The sequence below is a fragment of the Nelusetta ayraudi genome, unplaced genomic scaffold (assembly GCF_046127955.1).
Source record: "Nelusetta ayraudi isolate G7.1 ecotype Tasmania unplaced genomic scaffold, CSIRO-AGI_Nayr_v1 ptg000042l, whole genome shotgun sequence".
NCBI classification, from domain to species: domain Eukaryota; kingdom Metazoa; phylum Chordata; class Actinopteri; order Tetraodontiformes; family Monacanthidae; genus Nelusetta; species Nelusetta ayraudi.
Genome location: NW_027466092.1, coordinates 4,912,808 through 4,931,595, shown reverse-complemented (window position 1 = coordinate 4,931,595; position 18,788 = coordinate 4,912,808). Strand labels below are relative to the sequence as shown.

Below are 18,788 nucleotides of genomic sequence, written 5' to 3'. Positions count from 1 at the left end.
AGTAAAAAATAAAGCTGGTAGGGAAAAGAATGATACACTGAAGCTGGGTTTAGTTTCAAATTACAGCTGAGTAGAGTTGTGTGTGCAGCAGGGGTTCACTCAAGAGGCAAGTTCAGATCTTTAGCAAGAGTACGTTGTAGCAACAGGTGTGTTTTTCTCATATGAACGGTACCTAAAATAGAATGTCCTGTTTTGGTATCAACCCTGTCAATATCATTTTTTTTTACCCTTACTTCAAAACCTAATGCAGGAAAACATACCCGCTGAATGTCACTGCATCCATACCACCGAAAGCTCTGTGTTCCTGTGCATTCCATGTCATGACAACCAGCTTTTGTCATGTTTGAACATCAGGGCAAAGCCGAGCAAGTCAAGATGATAAGCCTGAAAACGACCCCTACAGTCAACCTTTTTCTTCTTTCTTTGATCTGATTCTATTTCAAACTAATGGAGGCAATAGTTTCACCATGTTGCATCAAGCCGTCTTTGATTCATACAGTACAGTGTAAGCGGTGCTGCTGTTTTAACCAAGGCTCAAACCCATCTGTGAATTTCCAAAGGATGTTAGTGGAATTACAGTAAGGTTGGCCGTTGTTCCCGTCAGGTTATTTGAAACTACATCTTGAAGTGGCAGAACGGGTTCTATCGCTCTCTTTTCTCTGTTAAGAAATTCATCCTGGATTAATTTGATATATTTATTTATTTATTTATTTGAATTTAACATGTATTAATATAATATGCGTATGCATTGCCCTATGATGTTTTAATGAAAACATTATTTGTCTTAATCCCATAGAAATCTTTTTTGTAAGAACACAACTTTTTATTTACTTTTTATTACGGCCCAGTTTAAAAGAGTAGTAGTGATCTATTGTCATGTAATGAAATATATCTGCATGTTTCTGGTTAGCTGTAATCAACCCTAAATACATTGTGTTGTCATTAGCTTATCACATTCACTTACATTTGTATGAATAGTGGGTGCACTTGCGAGGACGTTTATCCCTCTTTGACATCCTCTCTCGTGTAGAATGTTTTCTATTCCACATGATCCTCAGCATCAGCAGATTAATGGCGCTGTCGCGCTCGTTGAAAGCCCACTCACAGGACTACTTACATGTTCACTCATAAACGTAACTCCTCTCCATTGTCCGTGTGCAATAGAACCTTCCTCGCACTGCGCTACTGTCGTTGCTGTTATTGATGAGTTTTCTTTGGGTTGGCTCGAGGAGCAGGTGACTATTTAGAAGTTATAGCGCCACCTCATGGTTTGGCTTGGGATTGACATTGCCTGGCGGCCAGCAAATGTCACTGGAGGACAAACGGCTATCAAATTGTCATGCGTGCAGAAGCTAAAAGCAGTCTTTTTGTTGTCGATTGTTCTTTCGTCTTTTTCGCCTTCGTAATTGTGGACTATTTCTCACCAATCGGCTTAGAACGCACCTTTTTTCCCCTCCTGACACAGCCTCGGCTCTCACGTAACGTGCCCTATTACATACCTGCAACACCTACTTGTACGTGTTGATGGGATTTGTGTGAGAAGTGGCAGAGGAGGTGTTTCCCATTAGCTGAGCTACGACTGATCCAAGGTCGACTGTGTCTGACAGAGAAAATTAGATAAGTTTGAGTAATAAATGCAGTTTACGAGCTGTCCTTGGCAGTCGCAACGTGATATAAAACGAGCCGAGGATTATTATTTTCTACAATATTAAAGGAGATGGTCCTGGGAAGGATTTAAAGGTTCCTTGCTGACATCATGTATCGACAGCGGCGCTGAGGTGTAACGTCATGCTTGGCCTCTTGCTGGGATTGTAGATTGTGGAAAAACAAAGAAGGCGCTCAGAGCCAAGGCTGCCGTCTGAGCGTGTGGAGACGGGCCGAGCGCAGATGCGGGACCACGTCCTGTGTGAATTTTAGTAAACACAATGAATAATATCTATTCGGAGAGGCTCCGTCTGTATCGATCGTCTCCTCCTGCCGAGGCTTCGCTCCCCGGCTCATGAAAGAAAGAAGAGCCAGAGAAGTCTTGACGAGACCAAAACTTTTTTTTTTTCTTTTCTCACTCCAAACTTTGCTCTTTTAAATTGTTTTTTCCTCTCTTGCCAGACACTAACGCTCAGGCGCGTGCGCGCGCACACACACACACACACACACACACACACACACACACGATCACAACAATGTTTGTCTTGTGTTGCTGGCTGTGTGCTGGTGTCTGGTGTCACATCATTAGAGGCCGAATCAGAGTGAATCAGCAGTGTGATTCAGGGAGGCAAGGGAGGACTCAGGGCTTGAATTCACTTTTCCTTCATTAGGCAGGATGAAAGGCACGCCGTCTGTGTGCGTGTGAGCGTGAGCATGAGAGGGGTTGTGTGCTAGCATCAGACACAGGGATGACAAAAAAAAAAAAAAACACCCATGAGAGCAGAACACACAATACTTATTTTTGGTGTTGATGCATTTGATAGTGCTGCCTCACTGATGAAAGCCGTGTTGTACGTGAGGGCTTACATTCGTGTGTGTGTGTGTGTGTGTGTGTGTGTGTGTGTGTGTGTGTGTGTGTGTGTGTGTGTGTGTGTGTGTGTGTGTGTGTGTGTGTGTGTGTGCACTCTTCTTGCATTCAGAGTTTTGACAGAGCATATCCTCATGTATCTTTCCTCTAATTGTATCCATCCCCTACGGGCGTCACTGCTTGTTTGCATGCTGACACCATGAATGTGTGTGTGTGTGTGTGTGTGTGTGTGTGTGTGTGTGTGTGTGTGTGTGTGTGTGTGTGTGTGTGTGTGTGTGTGTGTGTGTGTGTGTTCGTGCACGTTGTGTGCGTGTGTTCTCCCCTTAATGTTTAATTATAGCCCACCAGCTGGGGAGATGGAGGAGGGGAGCAGGGGCAGCGACGGAAGACTTATCGATTGAATCAGTCATATTATTCATATTTAATGATTTGCTTTGTCTCCGTCTTTTTGCCTCCCTGCCGCTGCCGCTCCTAAAATCCACCCCTGCCTTTGTCAGCTGGGGCTCCATCCAGCGATACGTTTTAATACGCGTCACCGCCAGTCGACGGGGTCTGAAGTGCACCAATAAAAGCTGTCTGCTGTCTACACGTGAGCCCGCGGGCAGCCGCCGAGGTTGCCAGGTTCACGCCTTCACCGCCACTCGTGTGTGGGAGTGCGTGTAAAACTCAACCTGTGCACTTTAAGGCTGCTGCGGGAACCTGCAGGTAGCGGCAATTACTGTACCTGCAGGTAGAGTCATTGATCGGGAATTACACACAATTACACAAATTTGTGTTCATATTTCAGAATGTGTGCGCTAAAACCTTAGTTCTGGAACTCGGCCCCCTGTGATGTCAGGAAGGGCACTAAAACTACTGCCAACACTCCTGGCCAGATGTTGCCTAATATTTTGACTTTCTGCAGAAGGTGCAACAATCTTTTTTGTCATTATTATAAAAGTGACCGTCATTTCCTAATTTGCAGTGTATAAGGAAAATTGACCAAAACGTCTAATAAACTAAAATTCAAAACCCACAGTGAGATTAACACAATCGGAGATTTGAAAATACAACATTTTTTAGAGAACAAAGATACAAATCTGGTGTGTTGTGTCTTGGACACGCTGGATGAACTGCTGATCCAGCCAGGTAACATGAGATTTTGTACTCTTCATTTGCAAAGTGATGCCTGTGCGATACTGTCGATGCTGAAAGATTTTAAATGAGGGCACCTTCCTGTTGTGTTGTTTACCCACCAAAGCTGAGCCTTTGAGTATATTTACAGCTCAAAACTTGCACTGTGCCAATGTAAATGAGGAAGAGCACGAGCGCTCCGCTGAGTCTTATTAAGAAGTCACATCAGGGGGTGCGGAAGTTCTAGTCGAAGTTGTTGGTTCTTTTTCTCCAGAAGTTTCTAATAAATTCTGAGCTCATGACGAGATGAAAGACATTGATTCCTTTGGTTTAACACTTTACAATCAAGCCATATTTTCCACCGTTGCTATTTCCTGAGAATATTCTAGACTGTTGCTTTGTTTTCAGACAGGGGTATTGTTCTGTGGCCTCTTTTGTGATAATCCCTCATAATTCCACATAAACCAACTGTTCAAAAAAAATAAAAATAATAATAATCCCAATCCCAACACAAGTAACATTCCACCTGCTGCATGATACACTGAGGAAAGGACATGAGAGCGATTAAATCCTTTGGGAATATTTCCCACCTGATGCTTAATGGCTCAGAGCCACTTCCTGAAACTTTGATGCCCAGTGGCAGCGTGCTTGTCCCCGATGATGTCTGATGACACCGGTCACCTCCACAGCCGTCACCAGCGGCTCATTATTTTTTAATAAGACCCTGTTCCTCACTTCTTTGCTGCAAAGTTAAGGCTGTTTCTACTTGTGTGTGTGTGTGTGTGTGTGTGTGTGTGTGTGTGTGTGTGTGTGTGTGTGTGTGTGTGTGTGTGTGTGTGTGTGTGTGTGTGTGTCAACAACAGTTTGACTGCCTCTAAACTTCCAGCGCCGCTGCTCTCTCACACTTTAGAACAACAGAGTGTCTGAGCTTTTGTTTCCTGTTTAATGATCACACGCGCTCTCCATCCTGACTGATCTTTTTTAATTGTGTCCCCTCGGACGCCGCCCAACTTTGAGCGCGCGCATCCTCCGGTATGTCACTTAATCCTGGGCTGCCTCGGGACGCAGCCATCATTACTCATGTGACGCTGCTGAGACTTAAAAAGCGTGATTACCGGCTCGGCACCTCCCCTCCAGCCTGCGTCTGTTGACTCTGCGGTGCCCCCAGTACCACACTGGAACCTCCACAGCGGCCCAGTAATGCCTCATGCACATCGACTATGTTCTTTGTTCGGCTTTGTGTGAGTTAAAGTTGTGAGTTGTTGGAGAGAACTTGGGAAATTTTGTCGAAAGAAGATAAAATATTTTGAATTTAAGGCCTTGTTGACCAACGTCAACATGTCTAATAATGAGCCCATTTTAAGTTCTTTATGTTTCATCCATGACTCCTGTGGAGCAGCCTGGTCCCCACACAAGACTGTTTGCATCCTCCAGAAAATAGTTGCTTGTTTTGTCCACATATTTAGGAGACAAAAACAGGGCTGCATTGAAGGAGCCTCAGAGGGAGCAACAAACAACCTGGGACGGGTACTGTTGATGCATCAGTGCCCTTTGTGACATCAGCAAAAGGGTCGTTTACGCATGTTGCAGAGGAAATAAAGGTTTGGCTTTTCTTGTGTTGTTGGAAAACACTGGCAAAGTGAACTTTGCATCCTACACAGACCTTCGAGGGATTCTGTTGTGCTCTCTGCTGGAAAGTTGTCATCATCACTGCCTGGCACGCTGGGCCCAGAGCGCCGCTGTCCCGGTGGGAGGAGGAACAGCGTCGGGGACCTGGGTGGGTCAGACTGATTGGGTTGTTTGTCCCGTGCTCGTATTTTTATTTATTTATTTTTCTTCTTTTCAATGAATGGGCTGTGGGGCTGTGCTGACCCAGCTGCATTGTGGGTCAACGGGATAAATGAGCCAGTGGCGGCTAATACGATAAAAGACAGGCAGGTCGTTTGTCCTCTGGTGTGTGCACTATTGCGGGCACACACACACACACACACACACACACACACACACACACACACACACACACAATCTGGAGTACAGTCTGGATGCATTGTGCTGACAGTGGACGCAGTAGTGTGTGTGTGTGTGTGTGTGTGTGTGTGTGTGTGTGTGTGTGTGTGTGTGTGTGTGTGTGTGTGTGTGTGTGTGTGTGTGTGTGTGTGTGTGTGTGTGTGTGCGCGCACATACTAACCGAAGCAGCCTAATCTGTGTTAGTTCTTCGAATCGATGGATGTCACGTAGTTCTCGCTGGCCTTTAACCAAACCACATTAAGGATGCCTACTTTGACCTTGTGGTCAATAAAGTTCACGTGTGATGCATCACAATGTCTCCACATTCAACCTGACCAGGAGACTTCATTCTCCTCTGCAGCCTCCCGGTCCCCCACCATCTGCCACTTTTTGTTTTTTTTCTCCTGCCCATCCTGCATCATTGATAACGAGCTGAACCTCCTCCAGCACACTTTGCAAACAGGTCTTCCGTTAACAGGCACATATGGGAGCAATATCTGCCACAAGTGGCCTCTTCTCTTCCCACGTTTTGGCAAATTGTTCTCGCTTTTCCTCACTTTTTCTTTTTTCATGTTAGACTTTAGAAAAAGCATTTAGCAGGGTTTTTTTTTGTTTGTTTTTTGTTTTCCAGACTTTATAAATGTGCCTGCGCTGAAGACGGGCCTTGCCTTTCCCACCGACCCTTTACAACTGACTACATTTCCTTCAGTTTATTTATTTCTGGTGAACATATGCATTCACGTGTATTTTCATTCATATTCAAATGTGTTTCTTCTGTTGTCATATCCTGTAATTCACCTGTAATTTATCAACCATGTGGACTGAACAACATATTTGCAACAATTCATGCTGCGTGATGTTCAGGGAGTTTGCCTCTTTATGTACTGACCAGCAAAACATTCAAGATCTGTTTGGTTGAGATCAAGCAATTAATGTAAGTTTGCTGAATTGCTTTACTATTTTTGAGATACTTTTTTGAGGCATTATTTGACTCATCATTAATTCATGACTTGACCTGTTTAGATTGTTTTCAGTGTTCACAGCATGTCTTGCTTTTTCAACTTAAGCGTCAATGCCAATCCAAGGCCTGAATTCTGAAACAATTGGAATTTACCTTCTGAATTGTTTGCTTGCTGCTTCTCTTGTCTCATGTTGCCATTCTCCTTAACCTTAAATCTCCACGTGGTTCGAGCGAGCGTCCATGCTGGTGATCCTGCTGAACTGCGTGACACTCGGCATGTTTCATCCCTGTGAGGACATTGATTGCGACTCTGAGAGGTGCAAGATCCTGGAGGTAAGACTTTCTCATTTTATTTATTTATTTATTTTTTTCAAAAAGCACAATTCTTGGCAAAATGTTAGAGGGCTGAGATATGAAATTTGGGCATTGGTCATTTGCACCTAGATTTGCTCTCGCTTTTCTTATTTCATTTTATATTTTTCAAAAAAAACTTGGCAAGTCATTGTATTTTGTTCCATTCGCTCAATTGAGAACAGAGCAAAATTAGCAACTAAGGTCCCGACGAATGAAAAGAAATAAAAAGAAAAGAAATATCAGCAAAGAAACAATACAACACAAGAAGATGCAAAATTGTGGCCATCCTGCCAACATGCCCCTTTGTGATGTCATTGAGGGTACAACATCATTTCTGATGCCTGTCCAACGTCAGTGGCATCACCCTGGCCAAGGTTATTGTACCAGCTGCTGAGACCACTAACTTACCACCTCGTTTTCCCCTTTAAACATATGACAGGTCCATCAAAGCAAGTGTTTTTTTGGTTGTTTTTTTTTGAGACTGTAAATATAGGGTTAAATCATTAACTGTATTTAAAAAAAAAATGGAAAGAGCTTCTGGGGGCATTTGACCAGCTGATGCCGGCAGGAACGGTTGCAAAAGACTTAAAAATGTGTCCATAAAGATTGAGCGTGACTGAAGTTATGTAGTCAAGTGTAGTTGATGATTGTGCACACTGCACTCGCGCTCACCTCCGCTACTACCCGCACATTCAAATATGGAATCGTCCAGTTTCAAAACAAATTTGGAAATTTCAGATGGTTCCACTTGACGGTGAACCCAATCTCTCAGTAACTAATGTTGACGTCACAATGACCGCGTCCATCTATATATTTAGTCAAGGGGTTCAAAATGATGTTCTCCACTGAAGTGTTTTGAGGCTGAAGCCTTTGGCAATCTAAATATCTAAAATGGTTATAGTGGATATATAATATAGGAATAGATCTGACCAGCTTAGGTATTATATTACAATATCTAACTGCTATTGCCTAAAGTTTATGATGTCTTGTTTGTTGGTATCTGAAATGGTGTAGGAGGTCTCCTGCAGGGAGAGGCTCCACAGAGACTCATCACTGAAACACACGTGTTATTTGGACTTACTTGTCTGACATCATTTCATTAAACTGAGGACAAGCCAGCAAGTCAATAGAGAGGGAAGAGCCTGGTAAAAACCAAAGGCACAGCTTAAAATGACACAAAGAAATGAACTGACACTAAAAGTAATGCTAGATGGCAGAAAGGCAGTAATAGGATTTGAAATGGCTGGAGCACTTCGGGGAATACAGCACAGAACTGACACGACTGCTTGCTTCGTGCATTAACAGGTTGGAAAGGCTCGGGTTCTGGGTGAGACTTTCAAAAGCGTTGCGTTGCTATTCAAAATGCAAAACGGAGCCTCCATTTGCCTTCACTCCAATTTACCAAACAGCAACATGCGGAGGCGTTTCCATCAATTCATTAACCTGTCTCAGGCTATGTCGCACTAATGGAGAACACGTTCATGCAGACAGACAGAAAATGTGTTTTATTTTGGTTTCTCTTCTGAGATGAGAGAGCAGGCTGAGGCGCTGCAGCACAGAGCTGTTATGTGGCGCTGCTCCTCTTGTGCTGTGGAGGGATAATGTGCTCACAAACGGCCCCCAAATTGACCAAATCAGAACACATTCCTCCTATTTCCCTCTCCGCTGGCTCGCTGGGATTCTGCAGTTTTATGGGATGGATAAAGGTTTATGTTCAGTAACCGCCAGATCAGCTTATTGAATAAGACATCCGCTGATCCGAAAGATCACTTTGAGGCTGCAGTCTTTGTCTAGGGAAAAAAACACAAATAGCGCAATCTTTGGGATATTTAAACAATATCTCAAAGGGAAAAGAAGTAGGAAAATAGTGAGGAGAGAAACTGGGGGAATAATGAAAAAGGGGAGGGGGCAAGAGGAAACACTGCAGCAGGGAGAAGAAGAGGAAAGGTAAGATCAGGCAGGGAAATTGAATAAGAGGGAAACCAAAAAGAGAAAAGGGAAGCAGATCAGAGGATGGAGCTAAATGAACAAGATTAGAAGGTTATTCTGGGATGGATGGATGACAAAAGAGGCGAGGAGATTGGTGCAGGTTGTGTGGCCGCTTTTGCTCGAACAGCTCGAATCCACGTCCGACCCGGGGTCTGATTGAATTCGCGTGGCCCCGAGGTTAAATGCATTCTCGTTAATTCCTTGTTTCCTCCGTCTCACCCTCCTTCACTGAGAAGGAGATCCTAAAAAGAAGCATGGCCGACACCCTGGGTTTGCTCTCGTCCCTTTCTGATCCGTCTGAACGCAGTCTGGGAACACACTCTCACACTTTGGGGCCTCTCCCTCCTCCTCTCATGAGATCTCCCTTTTTCTGCTCAAAATAGGAACCCAGGAAAATATAATTCATAGAGCAAATCCTACTTCGGCAAAGAAGTCCAAGAATAAGGCATTTCTTAAGCAGTCGTGTCAAGTTGTTGTGTAGCTTGTGTAGGCCACAGATATCCTTTTGCAGAAAATAATTGTATTTGATCATCATACCAGAGCCAGAGATCTGAAAGGCATTCTTGGAAATTGAGGTACGTGAGAATCCTGAGCAAACAGTTCAAAAGTCAACAGTCATTTTGTTGACTCATTATTCCTTGTCTCTGTTGACCCCTCAACTGACTCGTCTTTGCTTATCCAACTGTAAGGATGAGACCACACGTCACTATTGTGGGACTGATACTGCAACTACAAAAGCAACATTTCTTATATTGGTTTTAAACTGAGGACCCCCTTTACCTCCCTGTTTTGAGGCTTTGCAGTGAACAAACACATCCAAAATGCACTAATCACTGTCTTGCTATGGGACTGGGTAGAGCTTGCGTGCTTATGGTTTTGCGCATTCCCTCAGTGACTGACTCACTTACTTAAATGAGTGAAAACCCATATCCCTTTGGGGTGTGACCCTTGAGTCGCTTAAAATATGTGAGTTTCTCATCACCAAAGGCTATTTACATGTAACAATTAACTCTACTTCGTATTCTGTGCAAGAATCAGAACAAAGTAAACACTGACACTTAAAATAAGATAGTGCCTGTCTGCCTGGATTGATTTAACAGCACAGGAAAGGACAGTGTGAAATAACAGGGCAATGACCAAAGTATTTGAACTGGAGTCCAACCTGGTCCACTGCAGTTCATACTTCCAATTCACAACAGTTATATAGACGGAGCCTTTTTAAATGGGCTGTCCAGAGGAATGGTAAGGTAACAGTCCATTTCAAATTAAGGTATTATGCAAACTATGCAAAACTGCTTGACTCTAATGCAGGTGTTAGAAATGTTGAAAAGTACTCACATGTTAAACTAGGTGCAGATAACAATAAATGAACTAATGCTAACTACATGCAGCATGACACGCATGGGCCTCACAGGAGGCTGATTAAGAACAGGTGAAAGTAATTGGGGCAATCACAAAGTAGGATAAAAGTGAGAACGACAAGCAGTGTACAAGAAAAGATGTTTTCCAAATTGCATGCTTCCATTAGTACACTTCACTGCAGTACACTTTTGTTTGGCACATTAATCTTGACTGGGTAGATTTTTTTTCCACAGACCGCTTTTTAAAAACAACTTTTTTTTGTTCCATAATTTTTTTTAATATCAAATTGAAAACAAATATATCACATGTAAAGCACATTTTATCTCACACAAAACAAATGCACTTCCATAACATTTTTGCCTCATGAAATATGCTGTAACTTGGATTAAATTACTTAACAAACAAATAATGTTAGCTAGCATATTCATAACTTTATGCTAGTCTGGCTACATCAACATTCTGAATTGACCCCATTAAATACTCACTTTTTAAAGTATAGTTACAAATAAGTCTTAACCATAAAAAAACCTGTCTGCTTTGTTTAACATTACATTAATGTAAAAATAGTAAACTACTGGGACACTCCACATCACTTTCACAGCAGTGTCCTGCAGTCACTTGTTTAAGTGCCTTGACTTTCAGAGCTGTGCTTAACATAGCCGTGCTAGCATCAGCGCTAATGACGGTGCTCGGCCAGGCTCTTCTGATATTCTGATATGTAGGCCAAATGAGCTCTCATCTCCCACCTAATAGCTGCTGTAGCGGTCACAGGCCGTTGTGTCGCTGCAGGGCACAGACGGAGAGAAAGATGACCCACACTACCACACTGTGTGTCAGCGTTGTTGAAACGGTTGCCTTCAGGCTATATTTGTAATTTTACAACACTTAGCCTACTTTGTCTCACCCTCATCCACACAACAGTTGTATTAAAAAAATTACTCCATCATTTGATGGCCCCGAATACAATAAATATAAATTATATTAAATATAAATCTTTTGTTTTGGTTAATTGTAATTCAATATTAAACCAAAAAGTTAAAGAAAAAAAAGTAGGTTTCTAGGTAAGCTAGCATAATGTAGAGACTGATCTTTTGATCCAAAACTTAAAGCAAATCCGCTTTATTCTAATCAACCTGAGCTGCAACCAATTTCAGATCAAGAGCTTACAATCTATATTCTGAACATGCTGAATGTGGTAAACCAGGACATGTGAGTCTTTTTCGGTGATCCACTCGGCCCAGACTCTGAATGAAATGAACTGATCAGAACCTTAATTAGTTGCATTGGAACCACCTGTGTTCACCTAGTTGTTCTGTTCAGCACTGTGCAGCAGACTAACATTCTTCAAAGGCTGAAAAGTCAGTATTTTAACCGTCTATTTGCATCATCCTGCAATGATGCTCAGTTGAAGCTTTCTTATAAAACAGGTGTGGGTTTTTTTTCTCCCGCTTTTGACGTGTTGATGTGGTTTCAGAGGTCAGAACTAAACCCTGACTTTAAGTCTTTAATCTGGAAGTCCTGCATGGCAATGGGCTGATTTCCAGTACTGTGCATTTTAACACACCCTTGGTAAAAAAGTGGGGTAGACAGAATACGTAAAGAATGGACTCTTTCGTTCACTGACAGCCTGGAGACGTGGGTAATAGTAAAGAAAGCACTGTCAATGATTGTGCTTTGTTTTGCTTTCGCTGGTTTCACTTCCATTGTAAAACCTCATCCTGGTCAATAAATAAAACCTGGCAGATTTCAGATGTGAAACAGAGGAAGGCACGTCAGGCAGCACTTCAGATCCAAGATAGGAGATGATTTAATGAACGAGGGAGTTTCAAGAAAATGTCAAAACCCTGGCTGTAAAGTAGCAGCTTGAACTTTAAGGATTGTGTTCTTTTGCAGCGTCAAGCCGATATTTCTTTGAAACGCACACTGATCTGAAAATTGTTTCACACACTTAACCTTCCAGTTGCAAGAGTACGTGTGAGTAAAGCTGGTGAATTTGCTGCTGATACAATACAATGCAAACCCTGGGGTCATAGAAACTAAGATGAGGAGTTGTTCTTTAACATGGCACTAATGACATTTTTGTGTGTATGCAAGAGCAAAGTGCTGTGTGGAGAAGGCACCTGCATATGCTCGCTCGTCCACCCCCGCGTCGGCTTCATAAGGGGCTGCTGGGTGAAGATCTCGTGCACACACGCCGCTCCGGATGCTGGTGATTGAGCTGTTAAATCGGCGGCACAATATTATCTCCGTCCACCTGTGTGACGTGGACCTCAGCTGAATGGCAGATTACACTTTGCCTGCCGCATTGTCCCCGAGCACACACATGGCACTCTAGGCTTCGACCAGTGCACACCGCTGACCCCTACAGTAGGGGCATTCAGTCTAGTGTCAGGAGGAATTAGCATACATAGTGGCTGAGGTTTATATTTAGTGGAGGTTCCAAGGGGACAAGGTTTTCTCACAGAACTGATAACACCTGTTTGGGCTGAAACTGGAAAATATGGATATGGTGCTGTACCTGTGACTTGAGATTGTGTGTTCGGTCCTATCAAGCTGTCTGTTCCGACGTTGTCCTTGAGAGGAGAATTTGTTTAGCTGTGTCCTTGCAGTGGCTGCTCTTCCCCTTAAACACATACAAGAAGATCTCGTGTGGAAAATTCGCCAAGATTGACTCCAGTTGTGTGAGAATCAAAGTCAGAAGCAATTTTACTAGGAGCTTTAACAAGTGCATCATTGAAAAGCCGTTCCTCACAGCTCCAGTTTCATAAGCTTCTTCTCGGTTTTGGGCTTGGAGAAGTTGCTTCTCCATTTTGCATCTCTACACTTTTTATCTCTAAAGGAAGCTAACTGATTATGGAACGCATGAAAATACAGAACTTTGGCAAAGCACACGAGCTGGAGTTCATCGTTAAAATCTAAGTGATTCCAGCTGCCATGAAAGGTCGAAGCCGTTCTTTTCCTTGTTTTTATGTTCGCTTATTCAGTTCAGTACAGACCCCCAGAGTGCAGACACCCAACCTCATAGGGTGAAGGTTCCTGTGCTGGGGGGGGAATGTGCGGGAATGATCTGTACACCTTCCACGTTCGCTGCTTCACGCTTTGGGTGAGGGGGTCAATAGTGTAACCGCAGTGGATTTGCAGTGTGAGCAGCGTCAGTCATTAGGGAGCGCTTTAAGTGCACTCAGCACTAGTGATTAAGTGCACTTAAACCTACAGGCTCTGGTGCGGAGGTGACGAGAGGGCGTGTGATGTTGGCACTCGTCTTGATAACAGGCCATCACGCTCGCCGGTGGCCGTGCGCCTGCTGGACACGTGTGTGTTTACGCTTGTGCTCAGCCTCAGGGGCGCACTTGCGTTTGTTAAGCTTTGCCCTTAGCAAATCCTTAGTGTCATGGTAAGGTTTTATGGGGATTGGCCGAAATGTCCTCCCCTACAAAATACAATAACACATACAAATATACACACTTTTGATTTCATAACTCAAATTTCTGCTTAATCCAAACCACAACAACACTGAAGCAGAAGTGATACAAAACCACCAGCAACCGCGTCCATACTCTGAAGAAATGTCCCCATTCTCCAGGTGTTAAACGTACTACGTCGTCCTCACACTGCCATATGTACAAGCACACACACACACAGTCGCGCAAAGTTAGAGTGTGCGCTGCCTCCCTTTAAGCTGAGTGGTTTTTATGCATGCATGGAGGGACGCAAAGGAAGCGGCACGAGTGTTTTATTCATCGTCTCAGCGGTGTAATTGTTTGTGAAAAATTGACACGCGGAAGCACATCGTCCGACACACGCAGACACGCTCTCCAGACAGCGTTCGTGGCCACATGATAAATGACATAAACTGTATGCGTGCAAGCGTGAGGACGCACAAATTCACCATTAGCGAAGGGCGCGCGCGCACACACACAGGCGGACGGTGAAACGCTGAGATACTGCGGAGGACATAATCACAGCAACTAGGGAGTAATAGGGCTTCCCTGGGAGAGAGATGGAGGCAGTGGGAGATAAAGATATGAGGGAGATAAAGATGAGACACACAGAGGTCAGCTGTGGAAAGCAGGATGAGGGGGAGGAGGAGGAGGAGGCCAGTAGCCCACAGTGAGTAGGAATCCCAGCCAGCTGTTGCCGCAGGGAGACAAGTGTGGGAGAACGGAGGGAGTGCACAGGGCAAAAGGCTTCCTGCTTTTAGCAACCAAGTAGTGGGAAATTACAAAGGAAAGCTATGTATCTTTTAAAAGAAAATAAGACTCTTGAGTGGTCTTAAAAAAAAGCTTCACCCACCCCCAACAACCTGTAGTTACATGAGGCACATTAAAGGGCACGGTGGTTCAAATGGTGGCCCGTGGACCAGAAACAGCCCACTAGTGGCCTTGCCACTCGGGGCGTAACACAGAAAAGCCGAGAGAAGGACACTGCGCGAGCCTTCAGAAGTTTCTACAAATATCCCAACAGCAGCGCAGGGCTGTGAGCGCACATCCGTGTAGCCTAGCAACATTCAACCCACAAAGTAGTGCGAGCAGTGCTAGCGGTGAGCCAATGATGTCACACAAAAAAAGAGAGGACACATCTCTGCCTCAGCCATGTAGCATAGAGCGTACTGTGAAACCCATCAGGCTAACTGGATTAGTTAAATCTCCATCATGTACTCCAATCATTCACGTTGCTGTGAAAATATTTTAAACTAAACCTGGCTCTGAAGCGTGACCGCTTTAGGATTAATCTACGGGAAGCAAGTGAGATATCACACGCTCAGAGTTTTTACTTCATAAAATTAGACGTCACCTACATAAGTGAATTTGGGAGTGGCCATGATTGATACTGTCTTTGTAGATTATGATCAGATTAGTTGAGATCACAGAATAATCATCTCGTAATTATAATATAATGGATTGTAATCACCGGACAGTAGGATAAATGATCACCAACAAACAGCTTGCTAGCTTGTCAATCTCAGACGGTGTTATCGAGGTATGAGAAACCATGTCGCCGTGACAATGAAGTGATTCTGTGATTCTGATTTCACGGAATGACTAAAGACTTCAGCTGCTCTGGGCTGCCACAGGAAGTTCTAGGTCAACACAGTCCTTTGGAAATGTACATGTGGGTTCTGTGTCTGTAATGCAACACTTGACAGGATCTCTTCCTACCTGGACATGGCTAGTCGCAAAACGTAATGTAATCGATCCCTCTCCTCATCAATCTGATACTGATACCAACATTTGGATTGATGCTGTCGGTATCTGGATTGATCCGTCCACCGTTAATGTACTCATTTTATTATTCAGAGTATTCTTGTACTAAGTACTTTAAGTGGGAAAAAATACATCAACATACATTCTGACATATCTCAATGTACCAATTTTATTTACTTATTTTCAACAAAACCTGAACTCAATTGTGTGGCGCCATGTTAATGGGCGAGTATTCTGTTTGCTGATGAGCAGTTATGGCTCCCAGCGTCACGTGTGTAGATATCAACTGTTGTTAATGGTCACCTGTGATGGTAATGGTTCCTCCACCACTTTAAGAAGCCAACCGGTCTGCTTTGACAACGGCCTCTGGCCACTTCCATTAGGATTCGTGTGAATGCCGTTCTAGTCTGCCACCAGTGATTAGTGCTGTACCCACCCTGTGTGTCTGGAAGGTTTAACGGCCGCTGTCATAAACAGTGAGTGTCCTGTGATGATCTCCAGCATTGCTTTGCCGCACAGGAAGTGAAGGCTTTTCCATTTCTGGCAGCAGCGGCGGCGGCAGCAGCGGCAACTGGTTGGTTTGGAATAAATATAGAAGCCTGAGCAGTGATACCTGCCACCCCCGTCGACTCATAACACACACAGACTTACCTCACTGCCACCAGTGCTTCATGACACATGGTCTCCCCAAGCTGTGCTGCACAGCTGGCATAGTAATATTCACATTATTAACTCATTAACACTTTGTTTTTTGTTTTTTGTTTTTTTGCATCTTAGGCAAATTCAGTTGGTTTTCACATGATAAACAATAATTTGTTAAATTTGCTAAATGTATTTGTTACTGGCTTCAGTTGTTCATAGTGTTAAAAACATGCATAGCGCTTTAAAGCAGGCTTGCTTGTAGTCCCTCTCAGGCTACCCCTAGTTAGCTTTAAGATAGACACTTGAAAAATATTGGGGAAGCAAGACACGAATGTGAAAGTCGTGCCCCCTGGTGAAAGCGTTTGAACGATGACATAAAGATGACTGAGTCTCACTCTGCATAACCATCACTCGCATTATCTGAATTTGCTGCTTTGAACAGCCGTCCCCTTGTCCCTCATGCCTTCAAAAAGACGCCGCACACTTGAGCGACGCCGGGCGCTGTTGAGCAGGGGCCAATTTACAGAGGCCCGTCTGAACTGGGATCCGGCCGGCTGATTGGAACATAATTAACTTTCCAGTCGTGTTTTTCTCCACTGAATGCAAATGTTCTCATTCTTCTCGATTTGGTAAAACGTTCTGGACTTTGCCTGAGACGGACAAGGAGTGAGGAATTGTGGATTTTGCAAGTTGTTGTTGAGCACAGGTCACTGGTGTCCACCCTCCCCTCAGGGTGTGTGTCTGTCACTGTGTGTGTGTGTGTGTGTGTGTGTGTGTGTGTGTGTGTGTGTGTGTCCTCTTTGGTCTCTGGTCTCCACATGCAGCCACTGAACCATGGTAACAGTCTTCCGACACACACACACACACACATTTGCGTCCTGGTAAACAGTCATATTGTTGTTGTCAGGGGCCCTCAGCCTGCCACTGATGTGTTGTACACACACGCGCCGCTCCTGTCGGACTGTGTTTGGGTATTAAAAGCAATCCGTGTTCATCACAATCCGGCAGCGTGTTTCACGCTCGGCTGATGGTGGAGGACATCAATAGTGCCACCGCACAGGCCACGTGCTGCCACACCAGCGTGCTTCAGCGGGACGGCTTCAGGCCGACACGTCCTGATGACCGTAATGAAAACAAAACCCAGCTGGGCCTGCCTGCACTCTGTCCCTGTGTGTGTGTGTGTGTGTGTGTGTGTGTGTGTGTGTGTGTGTGTGTGTGTGTGTGTGTGTGTGTGTGTGTGTGTGTGTGTGTGTGTGTGTGTGTGTGTGTGTGTGTGTGTGTGTGGGATAGGGTTTAGCTTGATCATTCCTTTTTATCAAAACTCCCCAAAGGGCCATAAGCATGCAGAAATATGTGAGACCGTGTCGATACTGTCCCCAACGTCACCCCTAGTCTTCAGGGGGTATGATTCTTTTATGTGATGAATGCAAACACAATGAGTCACCGTTCCCCAGCCGAGCCGGGGGGGGAGTTCTCCTTCGTTAAAATAAAGCCGGTATTCGAGGAGGCAATGCAGTCACTTTGCACTCAGCTTGATGGTAAACATTCCCGCTAATCTAATTTCACACTGTATTGTTTCTCTCGCAGTCGCGCGCCTCGAGTCGCGTCTCAATACTTTCTGGTTATTTCCCCCAACGGTGCACAGTGGCGCGGTCGCTCACATTCCAGCTCTGAACGACCGCCCATCCATCTTGCCAGCCTTCAATAGAAGGTGGTTTTAATCTGCCTCTCATTTTGCATGGATCCAGTCTCTAGTGAGCTTCCTTTCTGCTGAAAGAGGCTGGAGGCTGGGTTAGGATCAGGGAGAAGGAGTTAGTGGAAGTAGCAAACTGGAGGCTGTTAGAGGTTAGCATAGTTGGGTTGCAGCTATGGTGGCCTCACTCAATGGGGTTTCTGACCTCTTTTCTTACTCTTGAATGCTATTGGCAATAGGCTAAATCACCAAAGCTGCTAGCCATGGTGTTGCTAAATAAACTAGCAGGGATAAACAGTATATGTTTGAGCTGTTTGGTTCTAATAGTTTCTGAGTCCCCTGCTGAGTGTTGCCTCCCCTTTCCAAAGACTCTCTATGGCCTCTTTATCAGACAGATTTAAATATGCCATCTCAACTGTTGGGCATTTTTTCTTCTTCAGAAACCTTACTAATAAAAACTGCTCCATGTTTGGTGAATTTTCTCTAATTTGCAGTCACAAAGCAAAATAAATTCATAAAGCCATACAGAAAAATGTCACACCTTCATCTTCATTTAGGAACAGAATAAGTAGCTGTGGAAGTGGGGGAAATTTAAGATATCCCAATGGTGATGACATTTTACCACTCTCAATAATTAATTCATCTGGACTCTGGAGTCGGGCGACACGGTGGCGCAGTGGTTAGCGCTGCTGCCTCGGAGCAAGAAGGTTGTGGGTTCGATTCCGGGCCTGGGGCCTGGGACCTGTGTCCGCGTGGGTTCTTTCCGGGTTCTCCAGCTTCCCCCCACAGTCCAAAAACATGCATGTGAGGTCAATTGAATACTCTAAATCTTTGCCCTATGACAGCTGGGAGAGGCTCCAGCAGACCCCCGTGACCCTGAGCTCGGGAATAAGCGGGTATGGAAGATGAATGAATGAATGACTCTGGAATCTGTGCGGCTCCACACCAGCC

At 44.4% G+C, this 18,788-nt stretch overlaps 1 protein-coding gene across 10 annotated transcripts in view; it reads left to right on the top strand.

Annotated features, from left to right (window-relative positions):
• Window positions 1-18,788, top strand: part of cacna1g (calcium channel, voltage-dependent, T type, alpha 1G subunit) — a 225,065-nt gene that overhangs the window by 78,179 nt on the left and 128,098 nt on the right. For all 10 annotated transcript variants that reach the window (XM_076033848.1, XM_076033845.1, XM_076033849.1 and 7 more), the window contains exon 3: window positions 6,815-6,926. In XM_076033848.1, coding sequence (XP_075889963.1) covers window positions 6,815-6,926 — 112 coding nt within the window. The remainder of the gene's footprint in view (window positions 1-6,814; window positions 6,927-18,788) is intronic.